The 21617-nt window shown below is 54.7% G+C and overlaps 1 protein-coding gene and 1 long non-coding RNA gene across 2 annotated transcripts; both read left to right on the top strand.

Moving 5' to 3' along the window:
- Window positions 1-62: 62 nt before the first annotated feature.
- Window positions 63-16239, top strand: SFT2D1 (SFT2 domain containing 1). Its single transcript, XM_030316775.1, is given in 10 exon segments — window positions 63-214; window positions 6348-6434; window positions 7202-7255; window positions 7257-7285; window positions 8447-8528; window positions 10630-10665; window positions 12357-12396; window positions 12399-12414; window positions 14104-14133; window positions 15731-16239. Coding segments are annotated over 10 exon segments (477 nt in total). The 5' UTR covers window positions 63-151; the 3' UTR covers window positions 15771-16239.
- Window positions 16240-18430: 2191 nt separating this feature from the next.
- On the top strand, window positions 18431-19130 carry LOC115514649. The gene is made up of 2 exons (XR_003969059.1): window positions 18431-18697; window positions 18791-19130. It is a non-coding gene; the product is annotated as an uncharacterized LOC115514649 (long non-coding RNA).
- Window positions 19131-21617: the final 2487 nt, after the last annotated feature.

The raw sequence follows: 21617 nt of genomic DNA, 5'->3' as shown, positions 1-21617 counted from the left end.
AGGGGGGCGGGGCCGCGCGGGCGCGCCGGAAGCGGGCGGCCCGGACTTCCGGTCTCGTGGGGTTTCGGGTTCCGGCTTCCTGGTTCCGGGTTCCGGCAGGGCACGGGGGGCCGGCAAGCGGGAGCCGCCAGGGCGGCGGCGGAGCAGGGCCATGGAGAAGCTGCGGCGGGGCCTGAGCGGCCAGGACGACGAGGAGCAGGGCCTCACCGCGCAGGTAGCGGGCGGGGCGGGGGCGGTCCTGTGCCGGCCGCGTTGCGGAGGGACGACTCCGCCGCCTCCCGGGGAGACTCTGGGGAGCCTCCCCGGTTTTCGTGGCGTCTGCAGAGGCTCGCTTTGAGACCCACCCCACGCCCCGCTTTTGGCCTTCCGACCCTCGGGAGCCCCTCTGCTGTCCGTCTTCGCGCCCCCGGATCAGCCAGCCGCTCTCAGCCCAGCTCCGCTGGGTTTGCTGCGCTCGGCCTGGACCCTGAACCCGGCTGGGCAGCGCCAGCAGGTGGGCAGCGGCTTTGTCCTGCGAGCCGCAGCGAGCCCAGAGCTTACAGTCCCGTGCGTCCGCCGTGGAGGCGGACGAGGCGCTGGGATGTGCGTGTGTGCGTGTCTTTTGGGAGTAGGGACGCAGGAGAGGGGCGGGGAAGGTCGTTGAAAACGCGAAATACGCGGAATTAGAAGTTGTCCGTTAGGGCATCCAGCCCCTGCCACAAGGTTAAACGTAAAACAAAAACATCCTTTGCTTCTGCGCTCTGAGCCGGGAGGCTTGATGAGGGTTACTTCCTCTAGCGAGAGGGTTAAAAATAGCAGTGGAGAAGGAACTGCTTGTAAGTGTTTCTGTGGCGCGCATGCTGACGAGCCGTTACTGGCCTGTCCCGGGAGTGGGGCACTTACAACCCCATGGTGCTGCCCGAGGGTCGTTTGTTAGTCCCTTAACATTCCCATCTCTCTTCCTTGTCGTGTTCACTCAGCACTTCTTGTGGCCAGGGTTCTAGGTTAGTCTGTGGGGGCTCAGGGGCTGGCAGAGAAGCCTCGGCTCTCAGGGGACGCTGTGACCAGTTGGGCCAACCACAGTGGCAACACAAGAATCCACGAGGGGTAGGTAGTGTGAGAAATGCCACTAGGGCAGTAATGGCTCACCCCAACTCATCGATCGAGCCACTCTTTTGTTCCCCACCTTATGCCCCCCGTCTGTGCTGTGTAGTACAGGACCCAGAGCTGCGTGTGGTTTTTACATTTGCATTAGTGAAATTAAATACAATTTGGGATTCTTTCTTAGTCCCACGGGTCGCATTTCAGGTGCTCAGGAGGCACACGTGTTAGTGGCTGCTGCACAGGACAGTACGTGAGTGGGACATCTCGTGGCGGAAAGTTCTGTTGTACTGAGCCGCTCTAAGCCTTGGGGACAGGGAGGTGATAGTGCCCCTTTTCTTGAGCCCACAGTCTAGAGGGGAGAGAGATGTTGAGAATGGTCCAGAAAAGGGGGGAAGCTGACGATGCAGTCAAGAGAGGGGATCATTGCTGGGGTGCCGTCCAGGAGTGGTTGGGAAAATCCCAGGAGATGGGACGTGTGCACAAGAGAAGGGGCCGGCCTTGGCCAGCTCACGCAGGCTGGTGTGCGGGCGACGGGAGGAGAGCGGGGAGAGCGTGCGGCACAGCTCCAGGTGCTGCCTTCAGAGTGGGAGAGGATTCTCCCCCCACTCCTTAGCTGTCACACTGAAACAGGAAATGAGGTTGCCAGGTGGAAGTTTTGGAGGGGTGTGAGCGTTGAAGTTCAAGGAGGTGCGAAGTGGTTGGTTAGAGAATAGGAAAACGAATGGAGGGGGGCAGCGTTGGGACTGTTCGCAGCACAGGGCCCCACCTGTGGGCAGTGGTCCTGAACTTGAAGCGGGAGTCACGTTCAGCAGCAGGAGGGCAGGGCAGGGCTGGCAGAGTTGGATCTCACAGGGTTCACACTTTGCCCAGTGAATGCGTAGAGGGACAGAGGGCTGAGTGATTATAGGAGGGCAGCCAGGGTGGGGGTGGGGGGGTGCTGGAGGGTAGGGGCTGGTGATCGGAAGGAGGACGCTTGAAACTGAGGTCACGGAGATTGTCGACACGTGGCGCATTTATTGCCAGAGAGAAGGGGCTTGGTTGACGTAAGGTGCAGAATTCGACCTTTGGAGGAGAGGACGCTCGAGAAGAAACCAAGAGTCTTAGAGTTTGGAAGCTGGCTTACTGCAGTGATGAAGTCACCAGGAGTTCAGACAGGAGTGGGGGGATGGTGGCGAGCCCCGTGCAGAGTCCTCACAAGAGCAAGAGTTGTGATGGGGCAGTGATGGGGGTGACCCAGCGGATGGTAGTGACAACAGTGAGAAGCAGCAGCAGGTGGCCTGGCGTGATGGCAGGATCTTGGAGGAGGCGTTTCTGGGGCTGAGGAAGGGAGGAGAGTGGCAGTGAACCCCCTAGTTATCGGGACCGGCGGGGGGGTTCTTGAGAAGATGGGGCCCCCCCTTGGCGAGTGCAGACAGCGGGGAACGGGCCGGTCAGGGCACGGCTGGGGTGGGGGGGCGGGGAGGATGCCAGGAGCTGCTGGTGATACCTAGGGTGGTGTCCCTTGAGTGTGGCCGGGCGCATAGGAGCCGGGGTTGGAGGACTTGATGGAATTGGCTCAGGGCAGACTGGGGAGGTGGCCAGACAGTGGAGGAGGGATCTGAGATCTGGGACTGCCCCATCATCCTGCTGAGGGTGGGGAGGGTGGAGGCCAGAGTTCGAGGCACGTCCCCAGAGGCCTTCAGCAGGACCACCCGCTCTGGCTGCTGCCCCCCCGCCCTCCAGCCTGGGAGCTGCCTGGTTTCCCCTGCAGCACATCCCGCCCCTGCTGTTCTGTTCGCTGGGCATTTGCTTGTTTGAAGTCACCCCCCCCCCCCCAGTCTCCCGCCCCCTGTAGCCGGTTAAAGCACTAGGCCACGTGAGAGGGCACTTCCTGCCTTGGAGCACTTTCTGCGATAGACGCAGCCGGAGGCTGGAACCCAGGAAGGGCTGGCTTCCCTCTGGGCCATTCCCCCAGGGACTCGGCCCCTGCCCGGGGCCCCCACTCCACTGTCAGGGGAGCGGCACGCAAAGGGCTCGCGGGAGCCTGACGTCAGGGAGCAGGTGCGGGGCGCAGGTGCAGGGAGGGCGAGACGCTGAGCGGCCCGTGGAGCTGGCACCCGGGAGCACTCCGTAGGTATTTGCGGAATGGATGAGCAGAGGCCGGAGGGAAATCAGGCGAGCTTTTTCTTCAAGACGGGAGAGGCCCAGTCACGGGGACAGGTGGAGAGACATGGTCTCGGGGAGAGAACTCGGGGCGCCCTTGGGGGTGCGGAGCTGACAGTGCAGGTTCCCAGAGAAGGTGGAGGGCTGGGCTCTAGGCAGGGCGCACCGACCTCCGTGGTGATCCGAGGAAAGGAGAGAGGTCCTCGAGGTCGGCGCGGCGGGCGGTTCGGCGGCAGACGGTGGAGGGAGGGCGCGTTGATGGTTTCCGTTTCCTGTGAAAGACGGGGAGCTGCCCGCTGGAAGTGTCAGGGCAAGACTGGAGGTTTGAGCAGTCAGCCGGCCGCGGAGCCAGAGGCAGACAGACATCGCCGTGTCACGTCAGGCTGCCGGGCAGGCAGGGCCCGCCGGAAGGTGCCGACGGCCTGAGCACCTGGCTGGGAGCCCCCCGTCCTGCCGTCGGGACCCGCCCAGAGGAAGAGGACGGCAGGCTGGAGTCGCGGTGGGATTTTGCCAGATGGGTGCGGCGGAGGGGGATTCCAAAGGCCCTCCTGAGTCGGCGTGGCGTGGGAGTTCCGCAGAACAGAAGGGAGGAGGAGGACCGGGGGGCTGGCTAAGGGGACCCAGAGGCCGCGGTGCAGACCGGGACACGAGCAGTTGAATCAGACGCGGCCACCGTCGGGGGCCGGCAGCTGCCGCTTGAAGTTTGGACGTGGGCTGATTCGGGTGGTGAGAGTGGCCTGGCTCACTGAGTGCGCTGGAGGGCAGAGGTCACGGGGATAGGGGGCGAGGCGCAGGGAGGCCGGGCCGTCGGGTGGATGCCGAAAGCATCCAACGCTCTGCCGGGATGCAGGGTGGGACCTGTGATCAGGGGTCCCGAGTGGGAGAGGATGACCAGAGAGCAGTAGGTGACAGGAGTGGGGACGGCAGGGGTGGCCGTTGACACATGAGCCTGCCAGTCAGGGAGGGGACTGGGTCAGGCGCAGGGCGCCCGGAAGGTGGGGTGACAATCCCACTCAGGAGAGTCGCTGGACACCTGTTGCCTGTGTTCGCCGTCGGCTCACCTTCAGCTCTTCACGCTGAGCTCAAGACCGGTCTTTGCTCGCGGGTTGAGTATTCTGTATTTACGAATAGAAATAACTCGTTTCGGTTTTAAGATCACCCCGTGGAAATGGTAATAGGGGAGACGCCTCCTGTTGTGCAAATAGCTGAGCCGACAGGAGAGAGCAACAGTGGGGTGAGTTAAACTTGTAGAGGAAAGTGCAAACGACACGCGCCCGCATCACGGTGTCCTCACCCTGACCGTTCGGAAGTCGGGCTCACGGAGGACCCTGCCCTGCACGGGTCGCGGGCCGCCTCCCGTGTCGTGCTCCACCCTCTGGGCTTTGTTGTGCTCTGTGTAGCAGGGACAATGTTGGCGGGCGCCCTTCTGGTCCCGTGAGGTTCGGATGTTTTCACGGGCCGGTCTAGCTTCACGTACAGTGGAGCGATTCTGTAAACGGGGGACATTGCTGGAAGCAAGAATGGGAATAAAGCAAAATTTTTTGAAAAAAACATTTCTTGGGGCGCCTGGGTGGCGCTAGGTTAAGCGTCCGACTTCAGCCAGGTCACGATCTCGCGGTCCGTGAGTTCGAGCCCCGCGTCGGGCTCTGGGCTGATGGCTCAGAGCCTGGAGCCTGTTTCAGATTCTGTGTCTCCCTCTCTCTCTGCACCCTCCCCCGTTCATGCTCTGTCTCTCTCTGTCCCAAAAATAAATAAACGTTGAAAAAAAAAAAAAAAGAAAAAAAACATTTCTTAAATGTGTTTAAAAAGTGATTGTGTGTTACATTTACAATCTTTATTTAGTTATTTTTATCTACTCTTCATGCTGCATGAGGACTCCCAGACTAACCTGTCGAGGTAAGGAATGCAGCCAAAGGTGTTTTGAGCTTTCGCGTATAAAATTTTCTGGTTTTGCTCCATTATTCTCGAGAGTACATACTAAGCGTGTCTCATTTTTGAGTATATATGGTAACGGTAACGTAAGTCAGAAATGACATGTTGATACATGAGTCGTCAAGATCTGTTTCTAGTTTCTTGAGGCAGCCGCTTTTGTCCCACCCCAGCCTCACTGGGACAGAAGTTGCGAGAGTGTGTTGCCCCCCCCCCCCCCCATCAGTGTGTCAGGAGCGGGGTCACTGCCGCTCTCTTCCCTCACCGTTTGGTCAGAATTTGCACAGCATACAGGAATGCACTTGCTCTAGCATAAATGATCTTTCCAGTAATGTGTTTTTAATAATGGGTGAGGGGGTACCTAGGGCTTTCCTGAGTTGGTTTTAAGCGAACTTTTATAACGCATGGAAATGATCACCCCTGCTGGCTGCCCAGGTCCCCGTCGCGGGGCGGGTGTACCCATCTCCCAGCGGTTCACCCTGGAGGTCCTGCAGTCACCCCACTTTGCCCACAGCCAGGGACCGGCTGACGGGAGGTGGGTTCCGGAAGGCTGGCCCCCTGCCTCGAGGCAGAAGTGACACTGAGTGCGGGGTTGACGCTGCAGGCCGGGGCTGAACTCCAGCCGACGCCACATCAGGGTCCCCCTTCCCCGTCCAGCCCCCCCGACTTTCTACGGGGTTTCTCCTGAGAGCAGTCGTGTGCCAGATCCTGTCTCAGGCTCTGCATCAGGGAGCCTGCCGTACGCGACCTCCGGCGGGGATGCGGGGAGGCGGTGAGCCCTGCGTGCCGGGACCGTCTCCGCATCATCGGTCCACAGTCCGCTTGTCTTGTTTCTTTAAGCACTGAGTATTTTATAACACGCATCATACGCTGTGTCCACTGGTCCACGTCTATGTGCGCCTGGCGTCCCGCCCAGGTAAGGCCCTGGAGAACCGGGAGCCCAGGGCTGCTGTCACAGCTGCTCTCACACCTGGGCAGGGCTCTCGGCTTCTCAGGACCATGTGAGTCCCAGGTCATGTTCACATCTCCCTTGGCAGCCGTGGACTGTGGTTCTTCTCCAAGGCCCGACCATGTGCAGCATAAGACCGATTCCCCGTACGGGTTAAAATGAAACTGGGCCATAATTCAGCATAAAGAATCAGATTGGTTCGTGGCAGGTTAAGAACGTGTTCTGATCTCCCTTCCTCTTTAAGGTCCTGGATGCCTCGTCCCTTAGTTTCAACACCAGGTTGAAGTGGTTTGCGATCTGCTTCGTGTGCGGCATTCTCTTCTCTATCCTTGTGAGTTAAAGCTTCGTGTTGCCCGATCGCTTTTACTTTTTGTCAGACCGATGACCCCGTGTAGTGGCAGCGGAGCAGCCTGTAGTCGATCACAGTGAGTCTGTTTCCACGGGATGTATGTCGCCTGAAATAGGGGCGAGGAGATCAGGACGGGGAGGCGTTCACATTTCATGGGGTTTAGGGGCTGTGAAAATAATTAAAAAAAAAATTTTTTTTTTTTAATGTTGATTATTTTTGAGACAGAGAGAGACAGAGCATGAACGGGGGAGGGCAGAGAGTGAGGGAGACACAGAATCCCAAACAGGCTCCAGGCTCAGGGCTGTCAGCACAGAGCCTGACACGGGGCTCAAACTCACAAACTGTGACACCATGACCTGAGTTGAAGGTGGACGCTCAACCGACTGAGCCCCCCAGGCGCCCCGAAAATCATTTTTTTAAGAAAACCCATGTGTGTAAAGAGCTGTAGGGTCAGGAATCGAGATGCTTTGTTTAACTTGCCGTTTACGAGGCCTGTTGACGAAAGAGTGAGGTTGACTCACGTGCGCAGGGGAGGTTGTGTTACCGCTAAGTTGTGCGCACCGACCTGCAAAACAGGCAGAAGGCTCAGAGTCGATGACAAGGAAAGTTCACTGCCTTTTTAGAACTACAAAAAGTCTGCATTGGCGCATTTATACTTAAACTGCATATTATGTAACGATCATACGTAGCGCGTTTGTGTTTCAAGCTGTCCCGGTGGTGTCATGATTTTAAAATCTGTCTTAACTCAGGGAACTGGATTACTGTGGCTTCCCGGGGGCATCAAGCTTTTCGCAGTGTTTTACCACGCTCGGAAACATCGCCGCGCTGGCCAGGTACGTGTAGAAGCCGGGCTCTTCGGGTCGTTTGGGTTGCTGTTGCCATCGCAGTCTTCCTTCCGGTGAGCACTTCCTGCTAGGGTCTTCTTCTGTAGCTGCACAGTTGATGTTCGCGCGGGAACGTTTATCGTTCCCTGCCGTGGGCCAGCGGCGCGGCGGAGTGGGGTGGGCAGGGGGAGCCAGGATTTGGGGCACTTGCCGGGTGTTTCTCTCCGTTACCCCAGTGTGTGATCCTTGGAGCTGGGTGAGTCCCTACCCCGGGGGTGTGCCCAGTGAGGTGACCAGGCGCACTTCCCACCAGACCGTCCTCCGGAGCCCCGCTCCCTGCTTGTGAAGCCTCGTCTTAGTGAGAGAAAGGACCGGCCCTCCAGCCGACCAGCCCGAAGATCCGGCCTTAATGGTGGCGAGCACCAGCGAGCCCAGTGGCATTTCGGATCGGGCTTTCGCAAATTCCTGTCTGAGGATCTTTGGTGCATGTTTGGGTGTTTGGAGGTCTGTTGAAGTAGGTGTCAGAGGCAGGAGTTAGCTTTCCCAGGTGACCTTCTGTCTCCTCCGGAACTTTCTGGATCAGAGGTAGTCCACGTGAAGCTGTGTAGCTGAGACCAAGCTCAGCCCGCTTTCCTGGGCTTGTGCCTGCAGGCCTTCCCTTCCAGGCTCCGGTCTGAGCAGAGCCCAGCTCAGCACGGTATGTGTTGCCGCTGTCGGGGGCTTTAAACGGACCGGTGTCCGGAGGGCATCGTTCATCGCTCTGGCCCGTCACGGGCGGAAATGAGGAAGGGTAGTGACTGAGTTGGCACAGATTGGAAGCAGGTCACCTGTGGTTCAGGATCCTCCGACCGCCAGTAATTTGTAAAAAGGGCATTTATGTGTGTCATAGAAAACTAGATTAAGTTTCCTTTTGGGGAACCTGGCTGGCTCAGTCCGTAGAGCACGTGACTCTTGATCTCGGAGTCATGCGTTCACGCCCCACGTTGGGCCTAGAGCTTACTTAAATAACAAGTTTTAAAAAAAAGTTCTTTTAATATTAAAGAAAAATGTAAGTGATTTAGTGAGAAATTTTTATTCGTAAACCAGCAGGGATGTCTTTTCTTGAAAGCATTTTTGTTATATGGCCAGACAAATTATAGATTCATCTCTGCTCCTGTTTGTTTCAAATAGTACGTGCTTTTTAATGGGACCCATGAAGCAGCTGAAGAAAATGTTTGAAACGACAAGATTGCTTGCAACAATCATCATGCTTGTAAGTAAACACTGACAATTCAAGCGTTTGGACGAGTCTTGCGTTACTGCTTTGCAGATGGTCGCCCGCCCTTCTGTCTGGACTGTTCTGTTTCTCTCTCTGCCTGTATGTCATCCTCACATCCCTAAGCCTGTGTGTCTGCAGGAGGTAGATGGTACAGCATCGCCTAAATTGGCCGACTCGGTAAATCCCGCCTTCTGTTGCACGTGCTCCGGAGCTCCGTGGGTTCAAAGCGGAGCTGGGAGGTGCTTTGAACGCTGTTTCCAAGCCCCGCGGAGCACCTCTTACCGGATGTGTGTGCTCTCGGGGGGGTGGGGCTGGAATACAGGTCTCCGGGGCCACTGGAGTCCTCTCGGGGACGCAGGGCTCAACTGACGTAGCCGGTCGTCTGGCTTTGGTGCCTTCCCGTGTCACCGTTTGTACTCCCAACAGCGTGGCTTCTGTGGCCGGACCTGTGAGTGTGCCGGGTCCCTGTCACCGGACTGTGCGCGGCTGCCAGGTCGTCACCCTGACACCTGGCGTTCTCTTTATCTGTGAACCGGGCGAGGGGCGGGTAACCGTTTTCACGTCGCACATTTTGGGTTCTCGGCTGACGTTTTGGGGTCCCGGGCCGAGGAACTCGAGTGTCCCTGTGTGCACTGAGCCCCCGGCTCCCAGCATGTTCGTCTGTTGTCTCTGGCGGCTTCCTCTTGCCTCTTACGCACGTTGTGGAGTGTAAGGTCAGTCGTATCGGCCGGTTTGTCCTGTAACCAGGGCCAAGCTTCTAGACGCTGCTCATTCCTCAACCATAATGTGTGTCTCCTCCCACCTCGTTACCAGAGGGAACACCTGTTTCAGACTAACTTCTCGTTCGTGTCCTTTTTCACTGTCGTCATAGTTTAGGACCGTATTTCCGATTTTTCCAGTTAGAATTTCGTGTGTTAGCAAGTATAGCGATACATCAGTAACTCAACTTTGTCTAGGTTATTGGAAAGTCATCTCATGCTGTTAGACCGTGAGAAGTTTATATTTTACTAGGATTTTTTGGAGACTGGCTTTGCGTAGAGTCTCCCGGAACCCGTCTTAGTCGTGTATAAGCATCGAGTGGAGAAGGCTGTGCAAACATTTAGAAATGCAGACCGTTGCCCCAGAAGAGACCGTTAAGTATTTATGTGACACAACTTCGGTGATGACTCCAGTCAGCATGTCCATCTGACTGTTCTGTGTGGTCTCATTTGCTGCTCACGTAAGATTTTGCCTGATGATGGCCGTGCGCCATCCGGGCCACGCGCGTGGCGTCTCCTCGGTGCCAGCCCCCACCTCAAGCACATCACAGACCAGTTCTGCTCGTTCATTGCCGGAGCCCTTCAGAGCACGTGGGTAGATAGCATCCTCATTTTCAAGAGAAGATTACTGGAGTCCTGGACCGATGGACTGATTTAACACTCGAAGCGTCAAAGCCTAGGGCTCTCTGTCCGCCAGCCTCCTGCTTGTCACTGTTGCTGTCACCTGCCCCTTGGGGGACCCAGGGATGTGGAGTGGTGCTGTCATCTTCTGCATGGAAATCATTACAGTAGATTCCTTCCGTAGAGTTAAGTAAAGTAGAATTACTGGGGCGTCCCCAGTCGTACTAAGCACTCTGTTGGCGATTTTCTGTTACTAGACATGAACACAAGCGCTCGTAAGAACGGCTGTTGCTGGGATTTAAGAGGGTGGGTGTCATGACGGGCACGGAGTCATGTGTAGAAGGGTTGAGTCCCTCCGTTGTACACCTGAAACTAATAGAACGTAGATGTTAATTATACAAGAATTGGAAAGTTGAAGATCAAATTAAAAGAACAGCTGATATTACTAAACCATTCCTCAACACATCCTTTCCGTGATTGATCAACGGATTGTTCACTAGGAGCTTCCAGTTTGCCTGGGAACACAGTTTGCTCGAGTCACGGACATCAAGGGGAGGATGAACTTGGCACGCGTGTGGGAATGCGGCTAGACTTGGCCGCGGCTCTGATCTTGTCCTGTAGTTTTATTATGCATGCAATGATGCAGATTAGTTTATGATTTTTTTAAGGTTTTGAAAGGACTCACATTTGCTATTTTTTTCTTTCCTTTCCTATAGTTGTGTTTCATACTTACATTGTGCGCTGCTCTTTGGGTAAGTATGTCAGCTGGGCCTGCCTTTTCTGCTAACTGGCCCCTCACCGTCATGCTCACCCTGCTGTCCCAAGGAGCTCAGAGTCTGCTTCTTGAAGCCCACAGAGGTTGGGTGTCCCTAACATTGTGTATCGTGACATGAGCTTAGTGGCTACACTCGCGATGAACCCCGCCATCCAACACAGGCAGGTTCCTGCTTGCCTCTGGAGAACACTGAACCTGACCCTGACCGCTCCTGGGCTCCCAGAGGCTCCTGCCGGGGTCTGTCTGCTCTCGTCTGCGGTGCTCGCGAGCCGGGCCATCCTATCCCCTACGGCGGAGAGGAGGCCGCTGATGAGGGAGTGCGTTTGCGAGTCGCAAGATGTCAAAACTAATAAGAAGAAAGGGCAAGAAAACAACCAAACGAATTAGCAAAAGGGGGCGCCTGGCCGGCCTGGTCGGAAAGAGCGTGCGACTTGATCTTGGGGTTGTGACTTTGAGCCCCACGTTGGGTGCAGAGGTTACTTTAATTAATTAATTTTTAAGAAGATGTAAAATCGCTGAAAAAAAAAAAAGGGCGGGCGGGCAAAAGAACTTCAATATACCTGTTACTGTTAAGGTGAACAGCTCTTCATTAGCCTGAAGTTCAGCACACTTTCCGGTGCTCCTGAGTCTTTATTCCCTTTATTTATTTGCGCCCCCCATCTACTTCGGGATTTGAGGTGGTTCGTGAGCTATCAAGAAAAACTACACATTAAAAACAAAAAACAGCAGCATATATGTTCTAGAAATATTCTGTGTCAAAATGGACTGAGCTTTAATCGTGTGACAATTCTTACACCTCATTTCTCAATGATGACTGAAAGAATATTCTTAGTTTTTTTCATGTTTGTTTATTTTTGAGAGAAGAGAGCGTGAGCACGAGCGGGGGTGGGGCAGAGAGGAAGACACAGAATCCGAAGCAGGCTCCAGGCTCTGAGCTGTCAGCACAGAGCCCGACTCGGGGCTCGAACCCACAAACCGTGAGATCATGACCTGAGCCGAAGTCAGAGGCTTAACCGACTGAGCCACCCGGGCGCCCCTAAAAGAATGTTCTTAAACAGTATTTGCATATCTGTATGGAACATGAGTTTTGGCCTTGGTCTAACAGCCTATTTATTTATAGGCAGTAAGTTAAAATGAATATAAAGAAGTAAGCAAAAATAAAATGGACAAGGAATCCTAAAAACAGGCCATTTTTAAAACCGAAACTGTTAATTTTTACGTTATTCTAGAAGATCAGATAAAATGCCGTTTTTCTTCAAAAATAACTCCAGGAGCAAGAGAGAAAGGAGGTAAAGGGTGCACATCCCACCCAGGACAGAGATCGGGTAGCTCCGTGGGTTTTCAGGGTTGATTTTAGTAAAGGCGTCGGCCTGGAGAGCTGGCGGGAGAGCACCGGCGCGTGCAGCCTCGCGCGGTTACTTCGGGGGACACTCACTCGGTGCCCTGTATTTCCCAGCGTCTAAATTGATACGGAGACTTTAGAAAGGAACGACGCTTCACGGAGGTTTAAAGTTTGGATCTACCGAGTTCTCAATTTGTCCACGGTAAAACTTAATAACGTAAATGAAGCTGTCTGCATTTTCGAAGGGGAGGAATTGAAACCTGTTTGAGAAAAAACTATTTTTGAAGATTCCTAACTTGCCGTTTGTCTGTTTTTGCTGTTGTTAGTGGCACAAGAAGGGCCTGGCCTTGTTGTTCTGCATATCGCAGTCTTGTCCATGACCTGGTAAGTCTTGCTTAGGCTGCTGAGAAACTTCGAATGCCCTAAGTCTCGATAAGCACTTTCTTATGGAGCCTTTGAGCCTGGGAACGTCTGGCCTTTCGCGTGATGGTCGAAGCATGTGCCCTGGAGGGGACGGACCTCATGAGAGGTCAGAGGAGTGCGATTTGCAGCCGTCCCGTGGGACCCACACGTCGCTCGGGGCGACTGGGGAGGGGTGGGGTCGCACCAGTGGGGGGTGGGTGCTGTTGCACAGTGACGCCCTTACTTCTCTTCCTCGTGTGCGAAAGAAACGACAGCACGTGTAGGGAATACCAGGATGGACGCGTGCGAGCGAGGCCATGTCGGGGAGAAGCCCGGGAGAATACTGGCTCTTTGCTCCGTGTTGCCCGATAGCTACAAGGGAGGATTCCCTCTGCTGAACGTGGCCCTGTGATACCTGGCACGTCCCATCTGAATCGTCAGTGAATACAGTTGACCTTCGGCACGAGGGGCACCAACCCCCACCCACCAACCCCCACCGTGGGAAATCTGTGTATGACCTTTGCCCCAGAACTTAACTACCAAGAGCCTACTGTTGAAGCCTCGCCAGTTACAGAAGCAGTCGATTAATAGGCATTTTCCGTCTGTGTCCCGTAGTGTGGTCTCACGATTATACCTATTCCTTAATTCTTTTTGGTATTCCTCGGCCGCGGGCTTCCTCTGCCAGGTTTTTTCAAAATGGCGCAGATCTCCAGCCAAAAAATTTCCCAGTTGTGTTTATTGGGGGAAAAAAAAAAATCCACATTTAAGTGGACCCAATAGTTCAAACCCACGTGATTCCACAGAGTCAGCTGCCCGTGGTTGCAAATCCCGCTTCTCGGCCTTCCCGCTGCCTGTGGTGACCTGTCCCTCCGAGTATTCGGCCTCGCCCTTCCCTCCCGGCCACATGCTCCCTCCTCCGGGAAGCCTCTTTAGGGTCTGGGCTGCGGCCAGTTCCCCCGCGTGTGAGTGTGTGATCCGGTTGGTTGCGCCCTCCTCACACGCGTCCGTGTTTGTCACAGATCCGGTATCTGTCAGAGGGTTTTCCTTCTTCAGAGCTGAGTTCGTGCGCTCCCTGCAGGGGTCAGGCCACCCTGCCCGGGCTCGTGGCCTTCAGCCTCTCTGACGTCGCCCCTGCGAGATCAGTCTTTCCTTGCGCCCTGTTCCCCTCCGCTGGCCGCGGCCTCGACGGGTGTCACCTGCGCTTCTCTGTGCATGGCTTCACTCTTGTTCGGGGAACCGTGGGAAGATGTAAATCCCGTGCCGTGGCCTTTTTCTGTAAGAGGTTGCATTTTGTGGCATCATCTGTACGTGACGGTTGATGTATCCCTGAAGGGGAATGCCGTTTATTCTCGCTTTACTCTTTTGATCGAAAAGACTTCAAAGGGTGACCTTCTTACCGGAACAGGCCCAGACTGTAGCGGGCGGTCGAGTCCCACAGATGGCTCCTGAAAACACAGAGTTCTTGTTCGGGGGTGGGGGCGGGGAACAATCACTTGCCCGTTTACCAAGTTCCCGGCTGAAGCTGCCGTTACTGGTCTGGGGCTGTGCTTTGAGGGTTACTGCACAGTATCGCGCGGCTTCGTTTGTTACGGTGTTGGAGTGTGGCCCCTCGGCATGAAGAAGAGCGGCAGGTGTCTGGATCGTCTCAGCATCTTTGAATTTTTCTTGCAGGTACAGCCTGTCGTACATCCCGTATGCAAGGTGAGACTGTTCAAATTCCATCTTGTCGTTTCTGGTCCTCTGCTGATCTTGACACAGTTACGTGAATTTTAGGATCTGCGCATTCAAATATGATGTAAAAAGCTGTTTTTCGTAGACTTTCTCTCCGCATGCCCCCCCCCCCATTTACTTTATTTACTTTTTAAATAAGATCAATAGAAGTTTGCCGTATAAAGCAAAACCATTCAGAACATGTGTAGCAACCAGGTTGGAACCTCCTGTTTTTACCAATTAAACATTTACAGTCAGGAAATTTTGACGAGAGATTCCTGATCCTTCCCTGACAGCAAATACTCGGTAAATGGGATGGACACACACCAGTAAAACAAAATTCCACATTAAAAAAAACCCAAAAAAAACAGGAAGTTAGAAACTGAGGTCTGATAACATCAGTGTTTGTTTGAAGCCAGTAGAAACATATTTATTTTATATGTCAAGAGTAACTACCATTTTCTTGCATTTTTTTCAGAGAAATGTGCTAATTTAGTTGTGGAGGGAAAAACCAACCTAATTATAACCTTAAACCTGACCGGTTCAGAAAAGTACTCTGTTGAGGCACAACTTTGCTTCTAGGTGAAATTTGGGAACAGGTTGCATGTGAAAAACAGCAAACTCGTATGCCTAATGTGAACAATGAAGGAAACTGTAGAAATAACGATTTTTATTCATCTCAAATGGATGATTCTTTCTGATGAGTGCCTATACGGGGTCAACCCAGGTGGGCAGGCTGTCCAGCAGGGGGACCATAGGTAGCTCGCCTGTCCTCGGGGCCCCAGCTGGGAGACGTCGTGCCGTTTCTCAGCAAGAGGACAGGTCACCTAGAAGTGATAACCACCCCTGTAAGACTGAGTTCAAAGCCGTGGCCAGGCTACTAGAAAGTGCTTAACCCTCTGCCTTTGAGGGCAGCATATAGAATCTGCTCACACAGCTCTAGTCCCCTGGTGAGTGCTTTCCTGAATTTTCTTATTTAGTAAGGTCTTTTTAAAAAAATCTCTACACCCAACGTGGGGCTCAAGTTCCGAACCCCGAGGTCCAAAGTCTCATGTTCTTCTGACTGAGCCGGCCAGGCGCCCTGACTGGTGCATGCTTTTAACAGTCCGTATACAAGTAGTAGCTTTAAATGCATAAAAGCATCAAGTGATAGTTTAAACAAACTGTTTTGGAAAGAAAATGTGAAAGGCCAAGTCTTGTGAATTTTATTTTATTTTTTTTGAATTCTGAGGATTCGTCATAAACGTTTTGCTTTTTAAAATCCAGTTCATTGTTTTAAAACTTGGTTCTTTTGTTAGGTTATTTTTGGTTATTTATGTTTCTTTCTTTACATTAAGATTAGTGTGTGTGCTGGAAAAGATTTCCTAAAATAAATGCCATTTCAGACCTTAAAACATTATTTTGAAATTTCGGTTCCTGATTTCAGGTGATACTCAGCAGAGTTTTCGTTAGAAAATGTTTTGATGGCTTCACTGAGTTCTGTCGTAACAGGTCCTCACGTGCCTGTCTCTTGGCGGGAATGTGTTGTCCACGTTTGCTCCTGAGGCAGGTTATTGTATTGTTTTTCCTCTTTTTCCCCCCAAACCAGGGATGCGGTAATTAAATGCTGCTCTTCTCTCTTAAGTTGAAAATGAGAAATTCTTTGAAAAGAGCGTTGGAAGGACTGACGTTGTGTTTTTGGTGAAGTACGCCTTTCCCGATGCAGTCATCACTCCCCCTACAGCTGCCGTGACCGTCGTGACCGTTTTGTGTGCTGGCGGAAAGGCCACGCTTGATTCAACGGTTACACGCTCGTAACGTGAAATTCATGATGTGTCGTTAACATGCTCTCCCGCAGATTAGGAGCTTTTAATCTCTGCCAATTGTAAATGATTTTTTCCTGGTTTTTTAACCTTTTCTAAGCAGCATCTAAGATGTGAATATTTAAGACTGTGCCGCAAGCTCTTTTAAAAATGTCTGTTTTTAAAGTATCTTTTTTTTAAAAACACCTTAAATGTGAAAGTTTTTACTTTAAGCTAAAAATTGCTTATCATATGTAATAAAATAATATATAAATCTTGACAATTTTGAAATAAATCCACACTTGGACAAAGAATATTTTCTGGATCAAATTTATAACGTTTTAGGTGGGGGGCACACTGATGGAGTTCTGGCACGACACAGTGTTTCTGTAGAAAAATGAACGAGAGACAGTCTCTGTCCTAACAATGCTGTGAACATTTGCACAAGATCACAGGACTGCGATGGTGACGGCAGGGAAGAGGGTGTCATCCAGACCGAAAAACACACCAGAAAGTTGAGGAGGAGGGTGGGGCGTGGGGGACGGTTCCAGAGGTGCGAGGAGTGTCCACGGGGCAAGTCGGGTAGGTGAGGGTAGGTGAGGCAGCCCCAGGAGGAAGCTGCTTTCACCCCTGCGCTGGAAGAATGGTTGGGGGCGGGTGGGTGAAGCCCAGCCCCCCACTCCTGTTCTGAGGTTGTTCCCCCACCCCCACCCCACGTGTGGATCCGTGGTCAGATCCATAGCCAGCAGCGCAGGGGTCAGCAGGGGGAGGGCCAGCACGGCCCTGGGCCTTGGTGTGACGATCCTTGATAACGATGTGGGCTCAGAGCGGGTGGTGGGAGAGTTAGCTCTTCAGTGGTTAACCCAGAAAACATGCCCCGGCCTTTGCAGGGGGGGGTACGGGGGGGGGGGACAGGGCGGATCGGAGCTCGACTGGGGAAGGCTGGCGGTGGGGAGCGAGGCCAGGGCCAGACCCCACGCCCTAAAGGATACCGCAGGTCAGGGTGGGAACACGGCACCAGGCGGCGGTGACGGGCGACCGCCCGACACCTCCCCCGGCCCCCCAAGAGGTCCCAGTCCCGTGGCGGTTGTGGTTACAGAGAGTCACAGGACACCGTGGGAGGGCGGGGAGGACAGCTCGCTGCGCCGCGGGCAGAGGTGCGTGCAGAGCAGGGAGGGAGGGGAGGAGGGCGTGGTGTGTACCACACGGGAAGCGGGCTGTGCAGGAGGCCCGCTGAGGGGCGGGGGTGTGACCTGGAGGCGTGGAGCTCAAAGAAGTGGGTTATTCTCGGTGTCGGTAGATGACGGTAGCCACAGAGCCCGTCTGCATCCCCAGAAGGATCGGCCTTGAGCCGGCGGCCCCCCCGTTGGGGTGGCGGTACGGTGACGTGGCCCCGTTGCCGTGTCCGTGCACAGGGTCCCAGGACGGAACACGGAACTTCGGGGGACGTTCCTGCTGTGGAGGGTGCGGGCTCAGCCTCGGACGGGGCAGAAGCCGGTCGGTTCCGCCCACCGAGATGGCGAGGGCGCAGCTGCTTGGAGTGCCGGGTCCAGGGTGGACATCAGTCCAGGCAGGAGGGGCAGAGGTGGCGGAGGTGGTGGGGTCCCCAGGGGAAGTGGGGTGGGGGCGGGGGTGGTGGAGAGAGGACTGTGCACGGGCGAGGTGCGGTGCATCTTGTTAACTTCCTCGCTCGCTGACAGGACCCGCCGCCCGGCGGATGACAGCCGGGCCCTGCAGTGGGAGGGGGGGACACCTGCAGGGTGCCACAGCCCGCAGGGTGAGTGGGACGGGGCGGGGCCCTGGCTGGGGGGGGGTGGGTGAAAGGTAGGGGGGAGTCTCCTTAGACCCAGAGAGTGCAGGTCAGGGTGTGTGGGCGGGGCCCTGTCCTTGGAAGGTCACCCCGGTGCCCCCCGCCTAGCCCCTCTGTCTCTCGGGGCGCACGTACCCCGCTCTGCCAGCGCTGGCCTGTCCCCCCGACCCCCCCCACCCCACCCCCACCGCGGCAGGCATGTGTCGGGCCAGCGCCTCCGCCTCCCCGAGAGCAATAGGCCTGGCAGGTGCAGGTGGGCTGTTGGCCCCGCATACGGGTCCCCAAACATTAAAATCGACGGGCTAAGGGCCTTCTGGCTGAACCGAGGAGGGGCACTAGCCGGCGTGGTCACCCTGGCCCGGATGTCGGTCTCGACAAGATCAGGTCACCGAGAGAGCTGGGGGGGGGGGGAGGGGCGGGGGGACTGGGGGGAGGCTCCGCGTCCGCGTGGCCGTAGCGCGCCCGGCCGGGTCCTCCCCTCTGGGACCCCCACCCCGCTGCCGTCTGAAGATACTTATTTGCTTGATAGAAGACAGTTTATTTGCTTGATAGGACGGCGGGGGCAAGAGCCGGCCCGAGACGCCAGCGTGCACAATGAGGAAGGCGCTCTTACACACTTCTCTGCGCGACCTATGCACTTCCACCGGGCCCCACCTGACGGCTCCCGAGCACGAGTCCGCGTGAGCTCGCCCGCGCTGCTGCAGCGCAGGGCTGGCGTGCTGCTCACGTCACGGCCGCGGTGACAGGGCTGGGGGGTTGGGTAACCTGCGTGCGACGTGACCACCGGGATTCCTTCCGGGGACCTTGGCAAAGGGCTGTCCCCAGAGGGCAAGGCAAAGCAAACGGTTCCGTGAGTCTCCAACTATTCTGTCACCTCTCGGTGTGTGAACCAGCCTTCGGGGTGTCCACGGTCCTCTGAAATGCCACTGCGCCTCTCTGCAAGGCCGAGCGCGGCAAGGAAAAGGTGCGGTGTAAGCTTCAGGCCTGTCGTTTTAAGGGAAGCCTGTGTCTTTTCTCCCCACACCGTCCTGTTCTGATTTGCTTCGGGCTTTTCCAGGCTGTTGCAAGAAAGAGCCACGTGTGAAGTCTCGCTTTCAAAGCAGCTCACCTCCTAGCCACCATTGTGGCTCGCCATCCCGAGCGGCCGGTTCCTGGTGCAACACGGCAGGCAGTGTGGCGATTCTCAAAGTGGGGTCCCGGACACCCTGCCGGGGCCCGCTTTGGCGCAATCCCAAGACCCTGTGCTTCCACTCGTGCTACCGTGAACGCACGGCGGAGTCACGGGGCTGCGGACACGTGATCACACGAGAACCCGGCAGCACGGAGCCCACCCCTCATCTCTGATTTGTTGGTTTTAGCAAATACCGTTATTTTTCATTAAAAACATGTTAACGCGATGGGTGTATTGTTCGTTTTTCAGTTTATTTTTTTACTCATGTCTACACCCGATGTGGGGCTTGAACTCACAACCGCGAGATGGAGAGCCATGTGTTCTTCTGACTGAGCCACCCGGGCGCCCCAACGTAATGGGTGTATTGTTAATGTCACGAGTTTGTTGTCATTTTTAGATGTGTTAATACACGTTTTTTAAGTCACTTGGAATTTCTACTGAGGTTAACATCCAGAGAGGCCGTAAAAACAGAAGCGGGTCCTCGGAGTGTCAGGGAGGCGTTGAGGCCCCACGGCAGCGAGGGGAGAGGGCTCTGGGGCCTCCCTGACCCGGCAGGTCTCCTTGTGGCCGGTCGTGAAGCTCCTGGGGAAATCTTGGTCGGTCGTCCGTAAAACACAGGTCCTTCCTGTTCTTCTCTCCTAAAGCTCGTGAGGTTTGAGTGAAGCAAAATCCAGATAAAGTGGATCATTATCTTAGCGTTGGGGAGAAGGACTCTAAAGCAAACAGTGTCTGAACAGGTTCCTGAATGTTTTCTACCCCCAGACCCTCTCACGGTAACAGACCGCTGTGAGAAGAAGGAATGGACGTATTTCTGGTTATCGACCGAGTTGTCTGTGTCTCAGGGGCCCACGAGGATTGTAACAGCCAGAAGGAGACCTCTTGCGGTTTAAAATTCAGACTCCATGTTGGTTCTGGCTGTTGGACGATTTACCGCCCCATCGCGTGAAGTCATTTGAGTCAAAACACGGGAACAAAGCACAGCATGTGGGAAGAAGGTGTGATTTGGAAAAGCAGGGCATCGATCTCTTTGCCTTTGGACATTTTTCTGAACGTGCGCTGAAGTCGTCATACCGAGGTAAAGCCGAGACACTGATGAGTTCGTGAGAAAAAGGAACTTTCTTAAAATAGCGACTGGTTTCCGGGCACCATGGTGTGATCGCCGGCGCTGCCTCAATCAGCGGCGTCCGTGGGGATGAGCTGGTGAGCGCAGTGTGTCTGTACTCAGGATTTGGGGGGATCCCTGTGGGACCCCAGCCTCCCACAGAGCAGGCTCAGCACCCCGCAGGCTGCGCGGTTTTCCCTTCCCTTCAAATCTGCACAGCACTCGCGCTGATTTTAGTGGGGCCTGGATGTCGTCTTGCTTCTTTATTTTGGTGATTTAAATATTTTCTGCTTACGTCTTTGTCCTGGAAACAGTTTCAAGGGTTGTCATAACAAAAAGTCCGCGTTCCTACACTTAACTCTGATACAACAGTGGGAGAAAAAATGACCATGAATTCTCAAATGGTGGACCATACCGTGTTCACGTTTGTTCAGAATCTGAAAATCAAACAAATGTCACGGCATCGTCTGGTGACAGGTGATAGCGACGCTCGTGAGCACTGCATCCCCCACAGACGGGTCGAATCGCTGTGCTGTGCACCTGACGCTGATGTGACAGTGTGCCAAGTGTAATGTTTCAAAAAGGAGCATCGAGGGGCGCCTGGGTGGCGCAGTCGGTTAAGCGTCCGACTTCAGCTCAGGTCACGATCTCGCGGTCCGTGAGTTCGAGCCCCGCGTCGGGCTCTGTGCTGACAGCTCAGAGCCTGGAGCCTGTTTCCAGTTCTGTGTCTCCCTCTCTCTCTGCCCCTCCCCCGTTCATGCTCTGTCTCTCTCTGTCCCAAAAATAAATAAAAAACGTTGAAAAAAAAAATTTTTTTAAAATTAAAAAAAAAAACAACAAAAAGAGCATCGATGTAATTGGAAAGTGAGACAGCACAGGCAAAAAATACGGACAGTTCTGAGTACGTATATGGGCTTTTGCGTAACTGACCTTGCAAATCGACCAGCTTATGGTTGAGGTAGCTTTTGTGACCTCCAGATGAAACATACTCGTGGGTTTTAGAGTCCGGAGACCCCAGGAATACAGTGTGAAACTGATAACCCGATCCCAGGATTCTGGTCCTCCTGTTTTCCTGTTTCACACGTAGCTACAGCCCCACTGTTGGGTTCTGGGCCCAGCATGCAAAATCCCACGCAGATGACCAAGTTACAGCTGGCCGTTACTTCTTGACTGTAGTTGCTTTTCTGTCGCGTCCCCAATTCTGGAGGGAAGTTTGGCTGGCTGTCCTAGTGTGGTTTTCCTTCCTGGTAACTGTCACCAGCGGCTTGATTCAACCACACAGACTGTAACGGATTCTATAACAGCCAGCGGGCCGCGACAGTGCAGGTGGCGCGCGCTGCTCGCCCACGGTCCCCGCCAGGCCAGGCCACTCTTTCCAGCCTCCGGTTTCCCAGGGGCTGAAGGGTTCGAGTAGAAGAGGTGGCTGGCAGGGAGCAGGGATGCTGTCATCTGGATGCTTGAGCGGAGTCTGAACAGCAGAGTCCTGTGGGGGACACTCACTCCTCTGCCGCTCCGGGGCCAGTAGCCCACCACCAGGTACCGGAAGTCGTCGCCGCCCCCAGCAGGGGTGCTTACCGGGCCTTTGAGGAAAGACAGGAGGGGAGCGCCCTT

Source organism: Lynx canadensis, chromosome B2 (assembly GCF_007474595.2).
Source record: "Lynx canadensis isolate LIC74 chromosome B2, mLynCan4.pri.v2, whole genome shotgun sequence".
NCBI lineage: Eukaryota > Metazoa > Chordata > Mammalia > Carnivora > Felidae > Lynx > Lynx canadensis.
Note: the sequence above shows the minus strand (reverse complement) of the source record. Positions and strands in the feature narration are given on the sequence as shown.